Source organism: Rhinatrema bivittatum, chromosome 7 (genome assembly GCF_901001135.1).
Source record: "Rhinatrema bivittatum chromosome 7, aRhiBiv1.1, whole genome shotgun sequence".
NCBI classification, from domain to species: Eukaryota; Metazoa; Chordata; class Amphibia; order Gymnophiona; family Rhinatrematidae; genus Rhinatrema; species Rhinatrema bivittatum.
Window position 1 is genome coordinate 107,465,119 of NC_042621.1, and position 21,084 is coordinate 107,486,202.

General features: G+C 44.9%; 1 protein-coding gene and 1 long non-coding RNA gene across 3 annotated transcripts in view; one reads left to right on the forward strand and one right to left on the reverse strand.

The window, feature by feature from the left end:
* The window catches only part of RFWD3 (ring finger and WD repeat domain 3), a 173,294-nt gene that overhangs the window by 148,588 nt on the left and 3,622 nt on the right, over positions 1-21,084 (reverse strand). The window contains exons 2-3 of one of the 2 annotated variants that reach the window (XM_029608898.1): positions 19,796-19,891; positions 19,531-19,663 (exon numbers count right to left, since the gene is read on the reverse strand). In XM_029608898.1, coding sequence (XP_029464758.1) covers positions 19,531-19,663; positions 19,796-19,889 — 227 coding nt within the window. In that variant the 5' untranslated portion in view covers positions 19,890-19,891. Of the gene's footprint in view, positions 1-19,530; positions 19,892-21,084 lie in introns of both variants that reach the window. The other variant, XM_029608897.1, reaches the window with a different exon arrangement.
* The window catches only part of LOC115095353, a 69,230-nt gene that overhangs the window by 25,779 nt on the left and 22,367 nt on the right, over positions 1-21,084 (forward strand). The gene's annotated exons all lie outside the window — the stretch shown is intronic.

Sequence of the window (21,084 nt, forward strand, 5' to 3'; positions counted from 1 at the left end):
TAAAACTTTCAAGTTGCTTTCTCTTCTAGCTTTCCCATTTAATATTCTAAGGATGGTACCACTAGAGTATTTTTCACCTTGAAAACCTGGATTGTAGTAGATAATGGTTGTTAACTGATCCCATTGAGAATGGAGGCCTCAGTAAAAAGAAAAGGCTGGTCAAAGGGACAATATGCAATGCGTACACTCAATCTGTCTTTAAACGCTTTCTCCAGGGAGTCTACCCATACTTAAATAAATCTGCATTTAAATTTCAGACATTTCAAAGCAGATTACATTCAGGTACTGCAAATATTTCCCTGTCCCCAGAAGGATCACAATCACTGAGGCAATGGAGGGTGAAGTGACTTGCCCAAGGTCACAAGGAGTGGCAGAGGAATTTGAACTCTGGCTTTCCTGGTTTGTAGTCCACTGCTCTAACCACCAGGCAATGCGAAGAATGGATGGGTATATGAGCAGAAGCATTTTTCAGCTCGAGTGCACATATCCATTCTTGTTTTTGGATGTAAGGGAGAAGCGTACTGATGGAATTAATTTTGAATTTCCATTGAAGTAGATGGTCAGAGAGTCCCAGATCCTGAAGGGCCTCAATCCTCCCGATTTCTTAGGGGGGTTAGGAATATGCAGAGTAAAAATCCTGTCCATACTGGGATGCAGAGACTGGATCTATTGCTTGTTGATGGGGAAAATGATTGCACTTCTCAGTGAAACTGCATCAAGCGAGACATATGGCTCAAGATTCGAGTAGTGTACAGGGGACTGTTGCCAGGAGAACTACAAATGGTATCCAGAGTCCACGATTCATAGGAGCTAGAAGTCCTTGGTTATCTGAAGTCACACTTCCAAGAAGGTTTGGATCCTGTCCCCTCCGGAACAGGGTTTGGAGGGATAAAGAACTGGGCCAGGCATATGCTGGACCTGATGTGTAGCCTTAGACCGTCACTGCTGGAGTGTGGCCAGAGGTGGTTGCTAAAATGGGCTGGAAGAGGTAATAGATGGTGCTATTGAAAAAGGTATAAGCTCCAGCTTCAAGTCCAGAATTTGCTGCAGGAGAGGGCACTTGGGGCTGGGGATCATCATCATCAAGTCAGAGGCTCTACGGCGGCAATTTTAGTTTGGCTGCTGTGGACAGAAGTGCATATGCATCCTCTACAGAATTTTCTCCTGTTCCACTGGAGCTCACAATTGCAGGATTATGAGAAGGAGAAGTTTCTACTTACCTGATAATTTATTTTTATTTAATAAGGACAGGTGGATCCAGAACAAGTGGGTTATGCACCTCTATCAGCAGATGGAGACTAAGCAAAGCTGACATCATGACATATATACCCCTACACTGGCATCAGTCTGCCAGTATTCTCTGCAAAAGCCAACTATGGACAAACTAACAAAAACTTGATTAGTAACAGATAACCATTCCAGCATTCAGCCAACAGGAAAGCACTAAGGTCAGACAGAATGTAGTAACACTTACCAGTAACCCCTGGAACACACAGAAGGACAATAGCACAACCATCCTGCAGCCAGGGGTAGGAAGGTGGCTCTACCTGTCCTTATTAAAGAAAAGGAAATGATCAGTTAAATAGTAATTTCTCCTCTTAGCATACGGGCAGTTGGATCCAAAACAAGTGGGATGTACCTGTGGTCCGATCAACACTGCACACGCAAAGGTTGTTTCTTCCCGGGCCTGCACATCCAGGTGGTAAAGGTGTGTAAAGAGGACCATATCGCAACTCGACAAATGTCAACAAAAAGCAATCTAATCTCCGCCCATAACACTGCCCGAGCCCTAGTGGAATGAGCCCTAACCTGACTAGGCCACAGCTACTCAGCATCCATATACGCGGCTATGACTACTTCCGTAATCCAGCGGGTTATTGTAGCAAGAGATGCCGGCTCGCTCTATTTACTTCCCCTGTGGAGAACAAATAGGCAATCCTTCTTCCTGGGAGCTTAGAAACTTCCATTTACCTCAGTATATGCCTCTTGACACCTAAGAGCGGTAACAGGCGATATTCCTCCCTGTCCTGGGACGGCAGGGAAATTGATTGACTCGAGTGAAAATTCGAGACCACTTTTGGCAAAAAGGAACGAACAGTATGCAATTGTATTGCCCCCGGAGTCACCTGTAGAAATGGCTACCAGCAAGACAAGGCCTGCAGTTCGGAGTCTCTAAGCGCAGAACAAATTGCCACAAACACAGTTTTCTAGGTCAGTAACCTGAAGGAAAGGCTACCTGATGCAGCCGTGTTGCCCGGTTTTCAGTGGATGAGTACTACTACCCTGCTATGCCTTTTTCCTGTAGAGGCCTTCTGACCTCAGCATGTCGTACCCGGTGATGAGATGCATAGCCATTTCCTGTTCTGTTTTACCCATATTAGGAGATGAATCCTATTACCCAACGAGGTCTGCCAAGAAAAGGAGCCCTGGTGGTACTTATCCCAGGGGATGTAAGGGATTGTCGCTGCTTTATTTTTTTCCATAAGTAACCCTTCTTTAATAGCAGCCTTATTGCTCATGCGCTGAGGAGGTGAGCTCACACTGCAGTTGAAGGTTTACGCGAGTTTTGCTGTTTTCTGTATTAAAATATTCGGTTCACGGCTCTCTGCCGATAGACTAGGGGGCACGCCATGAAGTTAGCATGTGGCACATTTAAAACTAATCGGAGAAAGTTCTTTTTTACTCAACGCACAATTAAACTCTGGAATTTGTTGCCAGAGGATGTGGTTAGTGCAGTTAATATAGCTGAGTTTAAAAAAGGATTGGATAAGTTCTTGGAGGAGAAGTCCATTACCTGCTATTAATTAAGTTGACTTAGAAAATAGCCACTGCTATTACTAGCAACAGTAACATGGAATAGACTTAGTTTTTGGGTACTTGACAGGTTCCTATGGCCTGGATTGGCCACTGTTGGAAACAGGATGCTGGGCTTGATGGACCCTTGGTCTGACCCAGTATGGCAAGTTCTTATGTTCTTATGTACACATTGGTCGAAAAGTGGGGCCCGCCAAAAAATCCAAACCTAGATTAAAGACTCCACAAAGGCACTGGTGGCAAGGGAGAATGAAGACGCTTTACTCCTTTTAAGAACGGGCCATATCCGGATGAGCCAACAAGGGTCCACCATTCACCTAACCTCGGAAACAGGCAACAGCTGCCATCTGTTCCTTTAATGTTTTAAGGGCCTACCCTTTACACAATCTATCTGCAATAATTCCAAAATAAGCGGGATCTTAACCAAACGAGGAAGAACCATTCAATCTTCACACCAAGCCTCAAATACTTGCCAGAGCCGCACATAGGCTAAGGAAGTGGAGAACTTCACTCATAGCAAGGTAGCAATCATTGCAGTAGAAAATTCATGCTTCAGCAACTGAGCTCTCAAGGGCCATACTGTAAGACAAAAATCAAGCCAGATCTTCATAAAGCAGATCCCTATGAGCCAGGAACCAGAGGAGAGAGTCTACCAGAAGTCTTTGCAAATCTGCATCCCATGGTCTTCTGAGCCAATCTGGTGCCACCAGAAGCACCATCTCCATGTGACTGTCGATCCTCCGAATCATTCTGCTCAACATGGGCCACGGGGGAAAGGTATACAGTAGCTAGCCCTCTAGCCATTCCTGCACAAAGGCATTGATGCGCAAGGACTTTTGATCTCCCCTGCCACTGAAGAAGCGAGGAGCCTTTGCATTGTGAGAAATTGCCAAAAGATCCAGAAATGGAAGGCCCCAGTGATCCACTATGAGCTGAAACGCATTTGACAATTCCCATTCTCCTGGATCCAGACTGTCTGCTGAGAGTCATCTCTTAGATTGTCTTTTCCTGAAATGTGCGAGGCTGAGATCTGAAGATGCACAGCCCAACTTATGGAATGGGTGGATATTTCCTGCAACATTTGCTGGCTCTTGGATCCTCCTGATGATTGATGTAAGCCACTGTTGTCACAATGTCTGAAATTATCCGGATTGCTCGACCCTGTAATCAGTCGCCGAATCACAAGCATGCCAACCATACAGCACAGGCTTCCAGCCGATTGATGCTCTAGAGAGACTCCTCTGTGCTGTCAACTGACAGTAAGGTTCCCAAGCCTGTAGGCTTGCATCTGTTGCAAGTACTAACCAGTCTGGTGATCTTAGAGAAATCCCCTCTTAGATGATCCGCTTGCAACCAGATCTCCCTCAGTAGGTGAAGCCAAATCGAATATTCCTGAGACTGTGGGTTCCGACAAGACAGCAGAGTGCACTGAAGAGGATGCATATGCACCTTTGCCCACGGCATCACCTTCAGGGTCACCACCATCAATCCAAGTACCTGTAGATAAGACCACATTGGTCGGTCATATTGTATTCGTCAAGAGATGCACCTGCGCCATCAGCTTCTGAAGACAGCCCTCCGGCAAGCCCCCTTGCTCTGCTTTGTGTCAAACCGAACACAGATACTCCAGTGACAATGATGGCTGAAGATTGCTCTTAGCTGGGTTCACCAACCAGCCTAGCTCCTGCAACAAGGAGATCACCTTGCGCATGACCCGAAGGTTCTCTTCCTGACTCTTGGCCTGAAGCAGCCAATTGTCTAAATAAGGGTGTACCAGAATCCCCTCCTGTCTCAGCTCTGCCATCACCACCCTAACCTTCGAAAAGTTCTGGGTGCAGTGGCCAACCCAAAAAGCAGGGTTCAAAACGGATGATGATGGGAGGCTATCCAGAGAGTACACTCTCCCATGAAGGAGATTGGCTAGATGACTGCTAATTGGAGGAATCTGTGCAAGGCTGGTATCACCTGGTCTCCATGCTCCAGAGTGGCTCCCGCCCCCTGATGACATCAATCAGGGATTGAGGACCCAATATAACCAGTGTGCCTGCTGCGCGCAGCTGAAGCCTCGCACCAAAGGGACGCATCCCTTATTGCAAATTTCCTTCTGCCTTTTTTTTTTTTCATACTAAGTTATATGGGAAGAAAGAGGGGAAAAAAAGGTTTGGACATCATCTCCGGGTCCTGTAGTAGTGAGAGGCCCAATGGATTCACATGTGGAGCGACGGGTGAGTCAGTCCATGAGAAACTCTATTCCTGAAATATTTTCTTCAGGGTCTCCAGAGAGTCCAGGGCAGCTACCATTATCCCATAATGTCACTGATAATCCTCTAATAGTGGATAATTCTAAATCTCAATCGATGACCGTTAATTTACAATCTCACTTGGGAAACTTTGTTAGGCAACAGACTGTATCAGGGGAATTTGGGCCTCAAGTTATTGAGCGCTTAGATTCTCAGAAAGTAACATTTATTTATTTTATTTTTAATTTTTATATACCGAAGTTCTAGTAGGGACTACAAATCACTCCGGTTTACATAAAACGAAGAACTGCTCAACAGATAGCGGAGCTTTACATGGAACCGTATAACATATGGAACAGTATAACTGGTTGACAATTTAACATAGTGCTAAATAAAGTGATAATATTTTAACTGGTAATAAATAAAGAAATATAATATTTTATATAAGAAGTATAACTATTTAACGTAGCAATAAATATAAATATAGGCAATGCCTAATATATATATGAAATAAAGTGAATTTTTGAGCTCACAGATAATTGTCCAGTTGCAGATTCTTAAAAGTAGTACTTAATACAGTGTCCATAGTTAAGGGATGGAAGTCTGTCAGTCATAGTAAGATTAAGCGTCTGGGAAAGCTTGTTGGAAGAGAAAAAGTTTTCAGTCTTTTTTTGAATTCTTGATAACTGGGTTCTAGTCTAAGATCTGGGGGAAGCGTGTTCCACTGGTGTGGGCCTGCTGAAGATAGCGCACGTTTGCTCAATGATGATTTTATTTGCGGAGCATGCAGTGTTCCTCTGTATGCGCTTCTGATTGGTCCTGGAGGAAGTGTGCGGTTGGAGTTGAGAGCTTAATGTGATGGGGGCTAGATTGTTTGTCGCTTTGTGGATGATAGTGAATACCTTATAGAGTATCCTTTGTTTAATGGGGAGCCAATGTAAGCTCCGAAGGATTGGGGTGATATGGTCTTTTTTGTTAGTGCTAGTTAGAATTCTAGCCGCTGAATTCTGAACCATCTGTAATGGCTTGATAGTGTTGGCGGGAATACCTAGTAGCAGGGAGTTGCAGTAGTCGAGCTTGGAAAGAATAATGGATTGCAGTACTAGCCTGAAGTCGGAGAAGTGAAGGAGGGGTTTAAGTTTTTTAAGGACTTGCAGTTTGTAAAAGCAGTCCTTTGTAGTATTGTTTACGAACTTTTTTAGGTTTAGATGATTATCTAGCCATGCTCCAAGGTCTCTGACGTCAGATGAGAACGGGTTGTTTGTGTTAGGTAGAGAAAGGCTGGAAGAGATTGTGCGTGGATCCTGGGAGACAATGAGCATTTCGGTTTTATTAGCATTTAATACTAAGTTAAGGCTTGAGAGTAGGTTTTTGATGGGCTGTAGGCATTCGTTCCAGTACGTGATGGTTTTTTGAAGGGATTCTGTGATCGGAAGGAGGATTTGTATGTCGTCTGCATAGAGGTAATGGGTAAGCTTAAGGTTTGAGAGTAGATGGCAGAGAGGGAGGAGGTAGATATTGAAGAGGGTGGGTGAAAGTGATGATCCTTGTGGGACTCCTTGCTCTGTCAGGATTGGGTGCGATTCTTTGTTGTTTATCCTTACTTTGTAGTATCTGTTGATTAAGAATGGAACCATCTAAGGGCTGTGCCTTTGATCCCTATGTTGGCTAGTTGGTCTATTAGAGTAGAGTGTTTTACCGTATCAAATGCAGCGGAAAGATCCAAAAGAATGAGCAGGTAAGATTGTTTATTCTCCAGATTAACGAGGATTGTGTCAGTGAGAGATAGTAAGAGCGATTCGGTGTTTAGGCGTTTTCGGAATCCATATTGGGCTGGGGATAGAATGTTATGATCTTCCAGATAATCTGACAGTTGCTTGTTGACAATTTTTTCCATCAGTTTGGCGATAAGTGGTAAGTTTGCGATGGGTCTAAAATTGGCTGGGTCTGATGGGCAAGCGTTTGGTTTCTTTAGTAATGGTTTTAGTATTGCCAATTTTAACTGGTTAGGAACTAAACCTTGAGAAAGGGATGTGTTGATAATTTCTGCAATTGGTTTTGAGATGGTGTTTGGTATGGCGATGAGGAGATTTGTTGGTATTGGGTCAGATGGGTGGGAGGAAGGTTTGAATTTTTTGAGTGTGTTTTCAATCTCCAGTGAAGAAGTGAGCTCGAATGAATCCAGGTTTGTGGTTTGTTGCGGCATGGATGTGAGATGGTGTGTTAGGGTAAGGCTGTTGGATGTGATTGATTGAGTAAGGTTGGTGATTTTTGTTTTGAAGTAGCTGGCTAGTTCGTTTGCTTTGTTGAGAGCTTGGTGGTCTGGGATAGTAGGAGGAGATGGTTTGGTTAAAGAGGAGACGTAGGAGAAAAGAGCTTTTGAATCGAATATGAAGTGGTGTATTTTTTTTCCGTAGAATTCTTTCTTTGTTCTAAGGATTGTATTCCTATAGTTGTTGAGGATGGATTTGTAGATGGCATGTGTTGAAGTGGTTGGGTTTTTTCTCCAGCTTTGTTCTTTTTTTCTAAGAGATTGTTTAAGGGATTTAAGTTCGGGTGTAAACCAAGGTTTCCTATTGTCTAGTGTGGGTTGTATGGTTGTATGATGGTTGTATGATGTGGGCAGATATATGGACTTTGTTAGTTAATATGGAAAAATCTTTGGCTTCTTCAACATCTCAGTTTAGTCAATTTTCAAGTGAAGTTAAGAATACATTAGAAGATCATGGTTCACATTTAAATAACTTAGAATTTTCCTCTAGTTCCACTATTTCTCTAATGTCTTCTTTACAGTCATCTAGTGCTGCCTTTATGCAACAAAAACAAATGGAAAATGAAATTCAGATAAGGAATCTTCGTTTCCTAGATTTCCCAGTATCAAGATTACTTTCAGCTATAGAATTGTTTAGAAAATATATAGGTGGGACTTCCAGCAATGATGGAAGTGGGACGGAAGTTCGGTGTTTGAGCTCCGCGGCACCGTTCAGTTTCCCCAGCAAAAAAACCCACAAATACCGGCGATTTTCATGCATTTTTGCTCTAGAGGGCATCTCATAGGTCCGTGCACACACCGGAGATTTTTTCGAGTGCCACAGGTGGCATATGGCAGCGACCCACGAGGCACGGCAGCAAAGCACGGTCAAAATGGTGGCCACAACGGAGGCCCCTAAAATGCTGACAGCAATTCTCCCAAAGTGTCTCTACGGTGTTGGATGCGCGCCTAATTAAAATTCAGGCTTCGATGGATGACTTAAAAGGCATTCTGGAGGGACAAGCAAAGCAGCTGGACCAGGCAGAACAGGTACTCTCTAATTATGGGGACTGGCTGGCAGACTCAGAGCGCCATGTGGTGGAGCTCCAGGCCCAGCAAAAGAACTCCTGGATAAGTTGGAGGACCAAGAGAACAGAGGCAGGCGCAATAACCTTAAAGTAATTGGACTGCCAGAATCGGTGCAGGAGGGGGGAGCTGATAAATTTCGTGGAAACGTGGGTCTCTGGTAAACTGGGCCTGGTGCTTCAAGATGATAAGCTGTGCTGTGAACAGGCTCACCGGGTGGGGCTACCATGCGAGGCACTGGTCAGACCCATACCGGTTATGGCGCGCATCCTCAATTGGGCACACAAAACTCAGCTGCTCCGCACTTTCCACCAGCAACCCTCTGTGAAATATCAAGGCCACAAAATACTGCTCTTTAATGACTTCTCCGCAGCTACGGCAGCACAGAGGAAGCAAATGTCGCCAGCCTGTTCAGATCTTCAGAAAAGAGAAATACGTTTTGCCTTCCTATACCCAGCGAAGCTGAGGGTGCACCATGATAATAGTGTGCTCTACAGTATGTCAAAGGAGGAAGCTTCAACCTTTCTGGCAAAAGCTAGATATCCTGGAGTGGTTTAAACAATCTCATCTGAAAACTGTGAAAGACCACAGCATGTGCAATTTATAATGCATGTGGACAGGGACAGGCGTTTCACCACCACATGACGATGGGGTCCACAGTTCAATACGTTCCTGGTTACCGCATGTGGTGGAGTTGTTATCGTTGGTTATCACAGTTTCCCGTTTTTGGAATTTCACAGTGCCAGGCCAGATGAACCTTACAGCACAGCAGAGCTCATGGACTTGGCCTGGCGGGACTGAATACTATGGTTTCTATACAGGTTATACAGTAGTCTTTAAGCTGAGTGAACGAGGAGGGGTGGGGGGTATCTATCTACGTTTGGAAGGTATGGTTCCAGATTGGGAATGTCCCAGTGCCTCTTGGGGCATGAGTGTAGTATGCATGGGGGTATGGAGACCAGGGAATAATTCCATGGGTTTTGACTTTGCTGGATCCGGAGGCTCAGGCTGGGGAGCCCCAGGACCACTCTGTATTGTGTTTAAAGCCAGGGCAGAGGTCCCTTTGTTTTGGCAATGCACTTGTAGTGATCATGGCAACGGTTAAAATCACGTCTCTTAATATGGATGGTATCCACTCCCCAATAAAGGAGGTCCAAATTGCTTTCCATGCTGCGACGCCAGCACTCACAGATAATGTTTTTCCTAGAAATGCACCTTACAGATGTAGATCATGGGAAACTAAAATGGGATTGGGTGGGGCAGTGTATATATTCCTCTTTTTCCGCTCATAAGCGGGACGTTGCCATTCTCATACACAAACAATTGCCCTTCCAGCTCGCGTGGGTGTGCCATGACAGAGGGAAGATGTGTGGTAGCTGCTGGGGTCCTCTACCAACAGCGGGTGGCGTTACTGGGTTGGTGGGCATATTGACACGCTTTCCAGGCCATACCTTGGGGGTGGGGGGTTTAATACGGTTGTTAGCAAACAGCTCGACTGCAAACCATCCAAGCCCGTTGTTGCCAATGACCCCTATATTTAGGCATAAATTTCCTATGCCAAGAACTCCAACCACTTGACGTGTGGCGGGTTTTACATCCCCATGAGCTAGATTTCACTTTTTATTCCAATCCGCACCAGTCGTATTCCTGCTTGGACTACTTGCTAGTCTCTAGCATCACGTTTCCCGGGGTAGTGGATGCCACTATTGGTGTCATTTCATTCTCAGACCATGCTCCGGCGAGCATGGGGACCTCGGGGCCCTTTTCCGTGGCACATGCGCCCTGAGCTGTTTCTTGATAAACAATTCCACACTTACTTATAGGATCAGTGGAAGGAGTATCTAGAGCTAAACGCCTCCCCTGAGATTTCTCCAGGACTGCTATGGGAAGCCGGAAAGGCAGTGATGCGCGGCCATATTATAGCCTATGTTGCTAAGGTGAATCGGCAGCGCAATGCAGAAATCCTACGTCTTACCGGAGTGCTTAAAAAGGTGCAGCACCAACACATGGCCACCATGACACCGGCCGATAAAGGCCTGGTGGACCAAGCACGAGAAACACTTAACTCTTTACTACACCAAAGAGCTTCTAAATCGTTAAAGCATTACCAATATCAACTATATAAATACGGTAATAGAGCGAGCAGAATGTTAGCAAATTTAGTGCGGCCTCGAAATCAAAGATCGGTTATTACCGGCAGTCAGGGGCGGGACGGAGCGCATAAGACTACAGCGGCAGATATTTCAGCCCAGTTTCTGGACTATTATAAAACGCTGTACACTAAGCAGCTTCCTGATCCTGCCGTCACAGAGCGTTTCTTTCAGGGGCTGACTTGGCCACGCCTGGCTGCGGACCAGCTAGTGGAGTTGAATAAGCCTATTAGTGACTGAGTCGTCTATGCTGTGATACAGGGATTGAAGGTGGGGAAGGCGGCAGGCCAAGACGGGCTAGGGTCCGAATTTTACAAAATTTTAAAATTTCAACTTTTGCCCTCGCTGTCCAAGTATTATAATGAGCTGCTTGTTACTAAAAGAGCTCCCTGCCGAAGCCAATCGCTCGGTCATTGTGGTCCTGTCAAAAAGGACAAGGATCCTCTGGAGGTTAGCTCATACCAGCCTATATCTCCGATTTAGGTTGATGTTAAGATCTTAGCGGCCATACTTGCTGCGCACTTAAACGGGATTTTACCTGCCATAATTGATCCCGATCAGACCGGCTTTATTAAAGGGCGACAGGGAGTGCAGAATGTGAGGCGCCTTATTCCGGCCCTTAGCTACACCCCATGATAGATGCCATAATATTGATTTTAGATGCCGAGAAAGCCTTTGATTCCATATCGTGGGAATATCTGTTCTGGGCCATGCGTCAATATGGCTTCTCGGGACCGTTTGTGACATGGCTTGAAGCGCTATATCACAATCCTACCGCTCGTATTTTGCTGAATGGCACCCTTAGACTCCTTTGACTTACAGTGTGGCATACGGCAGGGGTGCCCGCTATCCCCACTCTTATTTGTGCTGGCAGTGGAACCTCTAGTTACCCGTTTGCGAGAGGAGAAGGAGTTTTGGGGACTCAGCATCAGCAACCACCCCTTAAAAATAGCACTTTTCGCCAATGATATTTTGCTGTTTGTGGGACGCCCGTGCCATAGTATTCCGGTGATTATCCACATTTTTGAACAGTTCCGGAACATTGCAGGGCTGAAGATTGATTTTTCAAAAATCTGAGGCCCTAGCATTGGACCCAGCGCTACCACAGTCATGGGGGTGGGGGTGGGGGGGACACGACCCCTTTCCATTTGCATGGGCCCCTGGCAAGCTTCGGTATTTGGGGGTTTGGATCCCCAGAGATTTGGGCCTATTGTATGAATTAAACCTATCTGCTGTCATTAGCAAAGGACAGGCACAATTAGTAGCATGGCGACCTCTCCCACTTTCTCTGGCAGATGCGCATTGGTGAAAATGGCACTTCTTCCTAAAGTTCTGTGTGTGTTACATATGCTCCCATGTTAGCAATTTAAAGCACCTGCGATCCTGCATCTCTAAATTTCTGTGGCGGGGCAAGGCCGTCCGTATTAAATACACCACTCTTGAACACCCTCGACAGGCAGGGGGCTTTGTGGGATGCCAGATTTTCGGCTCTACAATGTCACCTATCAACTGAGATTTGAGTGAGAGTGGCTGACTGATACTTACCGCTATTGTGAGAAGCGGTTAGCGAGCAGAATGACGGCACCTTGGTTGCCACATCTCCAACCCTCGCAACTTGGACTACCCCAGACGGCTGATGAATCCATGTATTCGTGCCTGGAAGTGGCTGAGAAAGCTCCAGGGTATGGCGGGCACCACCTCATACTGATGCCACTGTTGGGTAACTTGGACTTTCTGCCTGGCCGGGACTGCAGCGGCATCTTTCAGCATTAGGCCAGTCATGGGGTCGTGTTCACCTTTCACTGATATGACGACTCGGAGTCCCATAATATCCAGGCAGAGCTGCACTGAGGGACAGATTTGTACTTAAAGCTGAGTAATGGGAAGTGTGGGAATTGAAAAGAAATGCAAGCGGTAGCCAAATTTCACAATCTTGTAATACCCAGCAATACTTGGTCATTTTGCATCACTCTTCCAGGAAGAGACAAATTCTCCCCCTTACCAAAGAGGATGAGTGCTGGATTTGGAGATTAGTCAAATCTCAATCCAGGTTTTGACTGGACCTCAACTGCTTTTGGTTGGTACTTCTCACCCTGTTGTTGCAGAAGCAGAGGAAGAGCATGGTACCTCTGGAATTGCCAAAAAGGGCATCTCTGAAAAGTACAAATGCTTAAAAGTGAAATAGGGCCCCCTTGAAGTTAATTGTTCCGATCTGGTTGAGAGCGACTGGACTGCCATATATTGCTTTTATGTCTTGTGCTTTTCCTTGCTTGTTTTTGGTGTACTGCATTCTTTTATTATTTATGAATGTAATTTATATAAGCTGCCATGAACTGTATTGAAATGCAGGGGTTATAATTTTATTAAAAAAAAAAAAGTAAAAGGTGACTATCTCTGAAGAGATGATCTCCTAGGCAGGTCTGTTTGGCACCAGATGTCACATAAATCAAGCCCTGCTTGATGACAGAGAAAGTCTGGGATAAATACAAAATGCTTCTATGTGAAGACAGCATAAGAACATGCCATACTGGGTCAGACCAAGGGTCCATCAAGCCCAGCATCCTGTTTCCAACAGTGGCCAATCCAGGCCATAAGAACCTGGCAAGTAGCCAAAAACTAAGTCTATTCCATGTTACTGTTGCTAGTAATAGCAGTGGCTATTTTCCCAAGTCAACTTAATTAATAGCAGGTAATGGACTTCTCCTCCAAGAACTTATCCAATCCGTTTTTAAACACAACTATACTAACTGCACTAACCACATCCTCTGGCAACAAATTCCAGAGTTTAATTGTGCGTTGAGTAAAAAAGAACTTTCTCCGATTAGTTTTAAATGTGCCACATGCTAACTTCATGGAGTACCCCCTAGTCTATCATCCGAAAGAGTAAATAACCAATTCACATCTACCCATTCTAGACCTCTCATGATTTTAAACACCTCTATCATATCCCCCTTCAGCAGTCTCTTCTCCAAGCTGAAAAGTCCTAACCTCTTTAGCCTTTCCTCATAGGGAAGCTATTCCATTCCCCTTATTTTGGTAGCCCTTCTCTGTACCTTCTCAATTGCAACTATATCTTTTTTGAGATGCGGCGACCAGAATTGTACACCGTATTCAAGGTGCGGTCTCACTATGGAGCGATACAGAGGCATTATGACATTTTCCATTTTATTCACCATTCCCTTTCTAATAATTCCCAACATTCTGTTTGCTTTTGACTGCTGCAGCACACTGAACCGACGATTTCAACGTGTTATCCACTATGACGCCTAGATATCTTTCTTGGGTTGTAGCACCTAATATGGAACCTAACATTGTGTAACTTTGCATAGGTTATTTTTCCCTATATGCATCACCTTGCACTTATCCACATTAAATTTCATCTGCCATTTTGATGCCCAATTTTCCAGACTCACAAGGTCTTCCTGCAATTTATCACAATCTGCTTGTGATTTAACTACTCTGAACAATTGTGTGTCATCTGCAAATTTGATTCTCACTCGTATTTCTTTCCAGATCATTTATAAGTTTAAAGCTTGAGATCAGGCAGAAGCAGAGACTAGATAGGTGTTATGACCTTGTGGTTAATCAGAGGGGTATACAGTAGATGTGGGCTATCTGGATTTCAGTAAGGCCTTTGGTACTGTTCGATACAGAAGACTGATGTGCAAGCTAACCAGTCTGGGAGTTGGAAAACTATTTAAGCTATGTGAGAAGTTAGTTAAGGAACAAAACTCAAGAGTGATGGTCAATGGGATCCACTCTGGTGAAGATAAAGTGACCAGCAGGTGACACAGGGCTCAGTGTTAGGCCTAGTTCTCTTCAATGTCTTTATAAGTGATCTTGGGAAAGGGCTAGAAAGGAAAGTATACCTGCTTGCAGATGACCAAAGTCTGCTTCAGAGTAAATATGCCAGGGTAAGAGCAAGTGGTTTTTAAGACTCCTGGTTCTAGATTATTGCTGTATTATTTAATGATGTGTTTTAATTATTCCATTTCCTTGAAGTAAACTTCCTTGGGTTGAACTTGTTTTAAAGAAAGCAGTATAAAAAGTATAACAAATATATATTATTTATTTTAAAACATTAATAGCCTACCTCGTCCACAGTTTGGGGAAGAGAATGTAGTTAAAACATACATAAAATTAAGTCACTTCATAGCATGTAGAACAAAACAAAAACAAAAGCTAACCTGTGCTAGAAAGGAAAATTGGTTACCTGCTAATTTTCGTTCCTGTAGTACCACGGATCAGTCCAGACTCCTGGGTTTTGCCTCCCCTCCAGCAGATGGAGACAGAAGTTTTGACGGACTCTGTCCTATATCCTGAGGTGCCACATACATCCATCAGTATTTCACTGTATCAAAGCAGAATGATTCAAAAAACCCAACTCAACTATCTACTCGCTATAACTGGGGTTTACTTCCATAGAAACCAAGCTAACTAACTCAAAACGGCAGCAGAGCCCGAAACAATTTAGAACATCAACAAAAATTCCAAATTCTGTAAACTACTTATCTGCAGAGCAAAATAACCAAGAACTGAACGAGCGGACTCTCAGTTATCCCTACGCTGAAAAGGGTGGGACTCCGGACTGATCCGTGGTACTACAGGAACGAAAATTAGCAGGTAATAACCAAATTTTCCTTTCCAGTACACCTGGGATGTACCAGAGCTCTCCTACCCGGGGGTGGGATCCTGAGAGTCCCCCTCGGATCACACCTTCCCCAAAACCGCCAGAGTCTGGGGCTTGCACATCCAAATCAATAATGGTGAACAAAGGTGTGCAAAGACTTCCAAATGGCCGCGCTACAAATTTCCTGCGGCGAAATTTGTTGGCACTCAGCCCACGAGGCTGCTTGCAAATGTGTTGAATATGCTCGGAGACCTTCCGGGAGTGGTCGACCACAAAAAGGAGGAACGCTGAGCCAATAGCCTCTTTCATCCAACGGGCTATTGTAGCCCTAGATGCTTTATGACCTCTTCTGGGACCACTCCACAGTACAAATAGATGGTCTGACATGCGGAAACCATTTGTGACCACCAAATAGCACAACAGGACTCGGCAGACCTCTAACTTCCATAAATCATTAGACTGGGGATCAGAACAATCCAAGTCAGAGAAGGACGGGAGTTCCTCAGACTGATTCAAATGAAAAGAGGATACCACCTTTGGAAGAAAGGAAGGAACTGTCCGAAAGGATACTCCCAAATCCGTAAAAATGGCTCCCTGCAGGATAACACTTGCAGCTCAGACATTCTACGTGCCAAAGAAATGGCCATGAGAAATTACACCTTTAAAGTAAGGTCCTTCAAATTAGCCCTCCTTATGGGCTCGAATGGCACATTACACAGAGCTTTAAGAACCAAGTTTAAGTTCCATGACTGACAAGGCCTCTTGATCAGAGGACGCAGATGTTTCGCCCCTTAAGAAAACGTGCCATGTCCGGATGAGAGGCCAAAGAGACCCCCTCTTAACTTACCACGGAAACATCCAAGGGCCGCTACCTGAACACGTAGCGAATTGCAGGACAAGCCCTTAGCTAGGCCCCTCTGCAAGAAGGACAGGATATCCGACACCAACACCCGAGTTGAATCTCTTGTGTTGAATGCACCAGGACTCAAAGATTTCCCACACTCTGACATAAGATAGTGAGGTAGATGTCTTTCTTGACCGCAAGAGAGTAGCTATCACCACATCTGAGCATCCTTTGCTCTTCAGACATCACCTCTCAAAAGCCATGCTGCGAGACAAACGTGATCCACCTCGTCCAAACAAATGGGCCCCTGATGAAGAAGATTTGGCAGCTCTCGGAACCTTAGGGGGCTGTCTACCACCAGGTTGACCAGATCCGCAAACCAAGGATGCCTCGGCCATTCTGACGCAATTAGTACCACTTCTGCCAAACGAGCCTCTATTCTTCGAAGTACTCTGCCGATCAGTGGCCAGGACAGAAATACATACAGTAGGACTTTCGTCGGCCAAGGAAGAACCAGGGTATCCACCGCTTCCACTCCTGGCTCCCTGCGCAGACTGAATAAACGAGGAGCCTTGGCGTTCCGAATCGTGGCCATGAGATCCATGCTTGGTCTGGACCATGTGTCACATATCATCTGGAATGCTTCTGCGGAGAGTTCCCACTCACCGGGACTGAGACTGTTGCTACTAAGAAAATCGCTTGAATGTTGTCGACTCTGGCAATGTGAGAGGCAGCGATACTGACTAGATGCTGCTCTGCCCAATGAATCAGGTGCTGGGCTTCCATCGCCACTGGTTGGCTCTTCGTCCTTCGTGGCAATTGATATAAGCCACCGTTGTCTGACACAACTCTGACCGATTTCCCCTGCAGAAGCAATATAAAGGCTTGCAAAGCTAACCTCACCACTCTGATCTCCAGACGGTTGATTGACCACCTGGATTCTTCCAGTGGCCCTGCACCGATCTTTCTTGATAAACCGCTCCCCATCTAGAGAGGCTGGCATCCGTGGTAACTACCGTCCAAACTGGCACTTCCAGGGCCACACCCTGATTCAAGTTGTCCGAGAGGAGCCACAAGTCGAGACTGGACCGTGCAGAATCTGTAAGAGGAAGCAGGAGATGAAATTGTTCGGAAACTGGATTCCAAAGAGAAAGCAATGCTGACTGTAGAGGTCTCATATGAGCAAATGCCCAAAGGCACTAACTCTAGGGTGGAGGCCAAGGAGCCAAGGACCCACAAGTAATCCCATACTCTTGGAGAATTTTTGGACAACAAATCTAGAACTTGTCCTTGCAGCTTGACAATGCAGTCCTCTGTAAGAAAGACTCTTCCTTGTCGCGTGTTGAACAAAGCTCCCAGGAATTCCAAGGACTGTGAGAGAGTTAGGTGTCTCTTGGCAGGGTTGACTACCCAGCCGAGGGACTGTAGTAGTTGAAGCACTCTACTCAGTGCTGAACAATAGAGATCCTCCGACTTTGCCCGAATCACCCAGTTGTCTCCGAGGGTGAGTGAGCCGGGCTCCCAGGTATCACCCCAAATGCTAGGGGGGGGGGGGGGGGGGGGGGCGGCGGAGTAGACGAGGGGGTCCTCAACTCCCTGCTCCAAATGCCTCAAATAGCAGGGGGGAATAGTCCCCTCGGGACCTGCCAACCCCATGGGAGGCTCTGAAGGCTGTGTAGAATTCATAGAAACATAGAAATGACGGCAGAAGAAGACCAAATGGCCCATCCAGTCTGCCCAGCAAGCTTCCCTCATTTCTTCTCTCATACTTATCTGTTTCTCTTAGCTCTTGGTTCTAATTCCCTTCCACCCCCGCCATTAATGTAGAGAGCGGTGATGGAGCTGCATCCAAGTGAAATATCTAGCTTGATTAGTTAGAGGTAGTAGGGGTAGTAACCGCCGCAATAAGCAAGCTACACCCATGCTTATTTGTTTTTACCCAGATTATGTTATACAGCCCTTATTAGTTGTTTATCTTCTCCCCTGCCGTTGAAGCAGGGAGCTATGCTGGATATGCGTGAGGTATCAGTTATTTTCTTCTCCCCTGCCGTTGAAGCAGAGAGCTATGCTGGATATGCATCGAAAGTGAAGTATCAGGCACATTTGGTTTGGGGTAGTAACCGCCGTAACAAGCCAGCTACTCCCCGCTTTGTGAGTGTGAATCCTTTTTTCTTCTCCCCTGCCGTTGAAGTTATGCTGGATATGCGTGAAGTATCAGTTTTTCTTTTCGAATAAATTTGTTTGTTTTTTTTTTAAACACAACCAACTGACTAAGAACAGACTGTAGGTTTTGCAGCTCCACCATCTGCTGGAGACACCTCAGGGTATAGGACAGAGTCCGTGAAAACTTCTGTCTCCATCTGCTGGAGGGGAAGCAAAACCCAGGTGTCTGGACTGATCCGGGTACATACAGGGAACCACTATCATCAGGTGTGGGCCCAATAAGGTCACCATTAATACACAGCATGTTATTTTTAGTGCATGCTAAAACTGCAGAGGATCCAGTGTGTGCTCGAGCACGTGTGCATGTTTTTCCAACATCTTTGTTTCTCTAGATAAGAATTTTTCTTTTGTCAAAATTAAATGAAGAAGTTGAAGAGAAAGACAATATGCCACTCAATAAAAAAATTAAATTGGCCTCAATACTGAAAATCTGTTTTATGACTTGTTTTCTAACACACACCTAAGGCGTCGATTTTAAGACCCGCACGTGCATGTGCGTGAGGTTCCCAGGGCATGAACATGGACGCACATGTTATAAAATCCAATGGCCAGGCGCACATGTGCCGGGTTTTAAAATCCGCCCATGCATGTGCGGACGGCCCGTGACTCATGCGCAGAGGGAGGATTTTAGCAATTTATGCGTAGCGACGCGATCGGGCCTCCCCCAGTCTGCTCCAATTAAGGAGCGAACTGGGAGGGAACTTTCCTATCCCTAACCTTACTCACCTCTTCCCCGACCCCTAACCTAATCCTACCTACCCCTAATTTTTTTTTTAATTTTAATACTTACAGCTCCCCGGAAGCAGAAGCAATATCCACGTGCCAGCCGGTTGGCGGTGCAAGCTTCCCCAGGACAATAGCTAATGGCGCTGTCCCGGCCCACCCCCACCCAGACCATATCCCCTGGCCCGCCCCTTTTATAGGGCCTAGCTGCGCGTGGCCATGTGCATAACTCCAGTTGGTTTTTTTTTTACACGCGTCACCCTTTTAAAATCGGACCATTAGTGTATTCTAGTGTTTTATGTCCTGTTTTTCTAAATGCAGTCTAGCATTTGTAACCCTCTTACCTGTCCTGTTTTTTCAGTGCATGCTAATATTTACAGATGTTCTTTTCCCCAATGTGTACTGGTATCTGTAACCAAGTTACTTATAAACATATTTAAAAAATGTATGCCTGCCCCTAGAAGACATATCCACATTGACACCCCCCCCCCCACTTCCCAGCTCCATCACTTGATACTAGCAGGTCTGCAAGCTCTTTGCTCCCACATACATATCCCCATCCCAATTACCTGGTGCTGGCAGATCTCCGAGCCCCCCTAGCTCTTTGCTGCCGACGGGAATTTCCCCTCAAAGTACGTTGCTGCACCCTTTGGGTGCGTTGTTCATGGACTTCCATTGCTCCTGGCAACCTCTGTATCTCATCTGTCAGGACAACACTTGCATTAGCTGGAGAATCCACAACTGACCTGGTTTCCTCTTCACCAAGAATCACAACCATTTCATCTAATCCTCGAAGTAGCCCCCCTGGAGCAGGCAGGGACCTGCTCTCATTACCATCAGCATATGTCTCAGGCAGATGTGGGTTGGACTGAGCTACCACATAATCAAGTTCTGGTTCTAGATCCAACTCCATTTCCTCTTGAGCCATTTCTAGAAAACAAAAAGAAGAATTCTCATTCTGATGAAACTGAGAACTCTATAATCCTACAGAACACATCTAGGTTCAAATGTCATCCCATACAACATTCTGTAACCTTAGGCAAGTAACTCATTTTACCTAACATAAGTATATTGTTATTCCTAAGACCATACTGCATTCTGATATCTTATTTTGATACACTATGGAAGATTCCAAAACAGGGTCATTAACTTTAATTTCTAGGATTCCTATTGAATTCTCAAAAGTGCCATTACATATAACAAAAAATATTTTCACAGCTAAAAATTGTGTGGTGTACATTCATAATACATTACTACAAATCACTCAATTTAAAAGGACAATTTTCAAAGCAATTTAAGGGGGGAAAAATGGCCACTAAAAATCACTCTCCTCTGCCCAGTTAAAAGTAGATGTGGGCTTCAGCACATACACTTTTAACCAAGTTAAAAAAAAAAAAAAGGTATTTCTATGGGAATGTTAAGGTTGGAAGGGGTGTAAAACCATTTGTGTACTTGAATTATAGAAAATAAATACAACATATTTATACCTGGCTTTTTCCACTTTATTATAATTCTCAACTGGGCCCCCAGTGGGTTGTTGTTTTTTTTTTTGCCACCAGCAGCCACCACTGCATCAGAAGCAACCGCTTCTCTTCTTTGGAACTACTACAATTTCTTTCATTATTGTGCTTGCAAGTTTCTGTCCAAAAGCATCAATGTGAAATAGTTTTTTAAAAGGCAAATCTGTACTACACAACATTTTCACAGAAGATTCCTTCGCTTTAACTGTGTTTGCCCTTCACAGATAACTTAATCAGGCAAGACTTCAGGAAACACTTCACTTCAACAGAACTCCACAGCAATACTATCTGGATTATCAAATTTAACTCTTTTCTTAGTTCTATTACATTATTTGACATAATGACAGCATTAGGTTTCAAACTGATCACAGATAAACCAACACACAAAGCTGGCCACTCATTAGATCTTACATTCATTAACAGTAGCTTCCTTGAAAACATAAAAACCAAATACACACAAATTCCATGGTCAGACCACGTCCTCATTAACTCCCAGATCAAGCACACAGGAACAATAAAAAAAACAAAACAGAACCAGCTGAATTCTCATACCATCCCCCCTTCAACACAGATACTCTTAAAGACAAACTAATTGAAGAACTA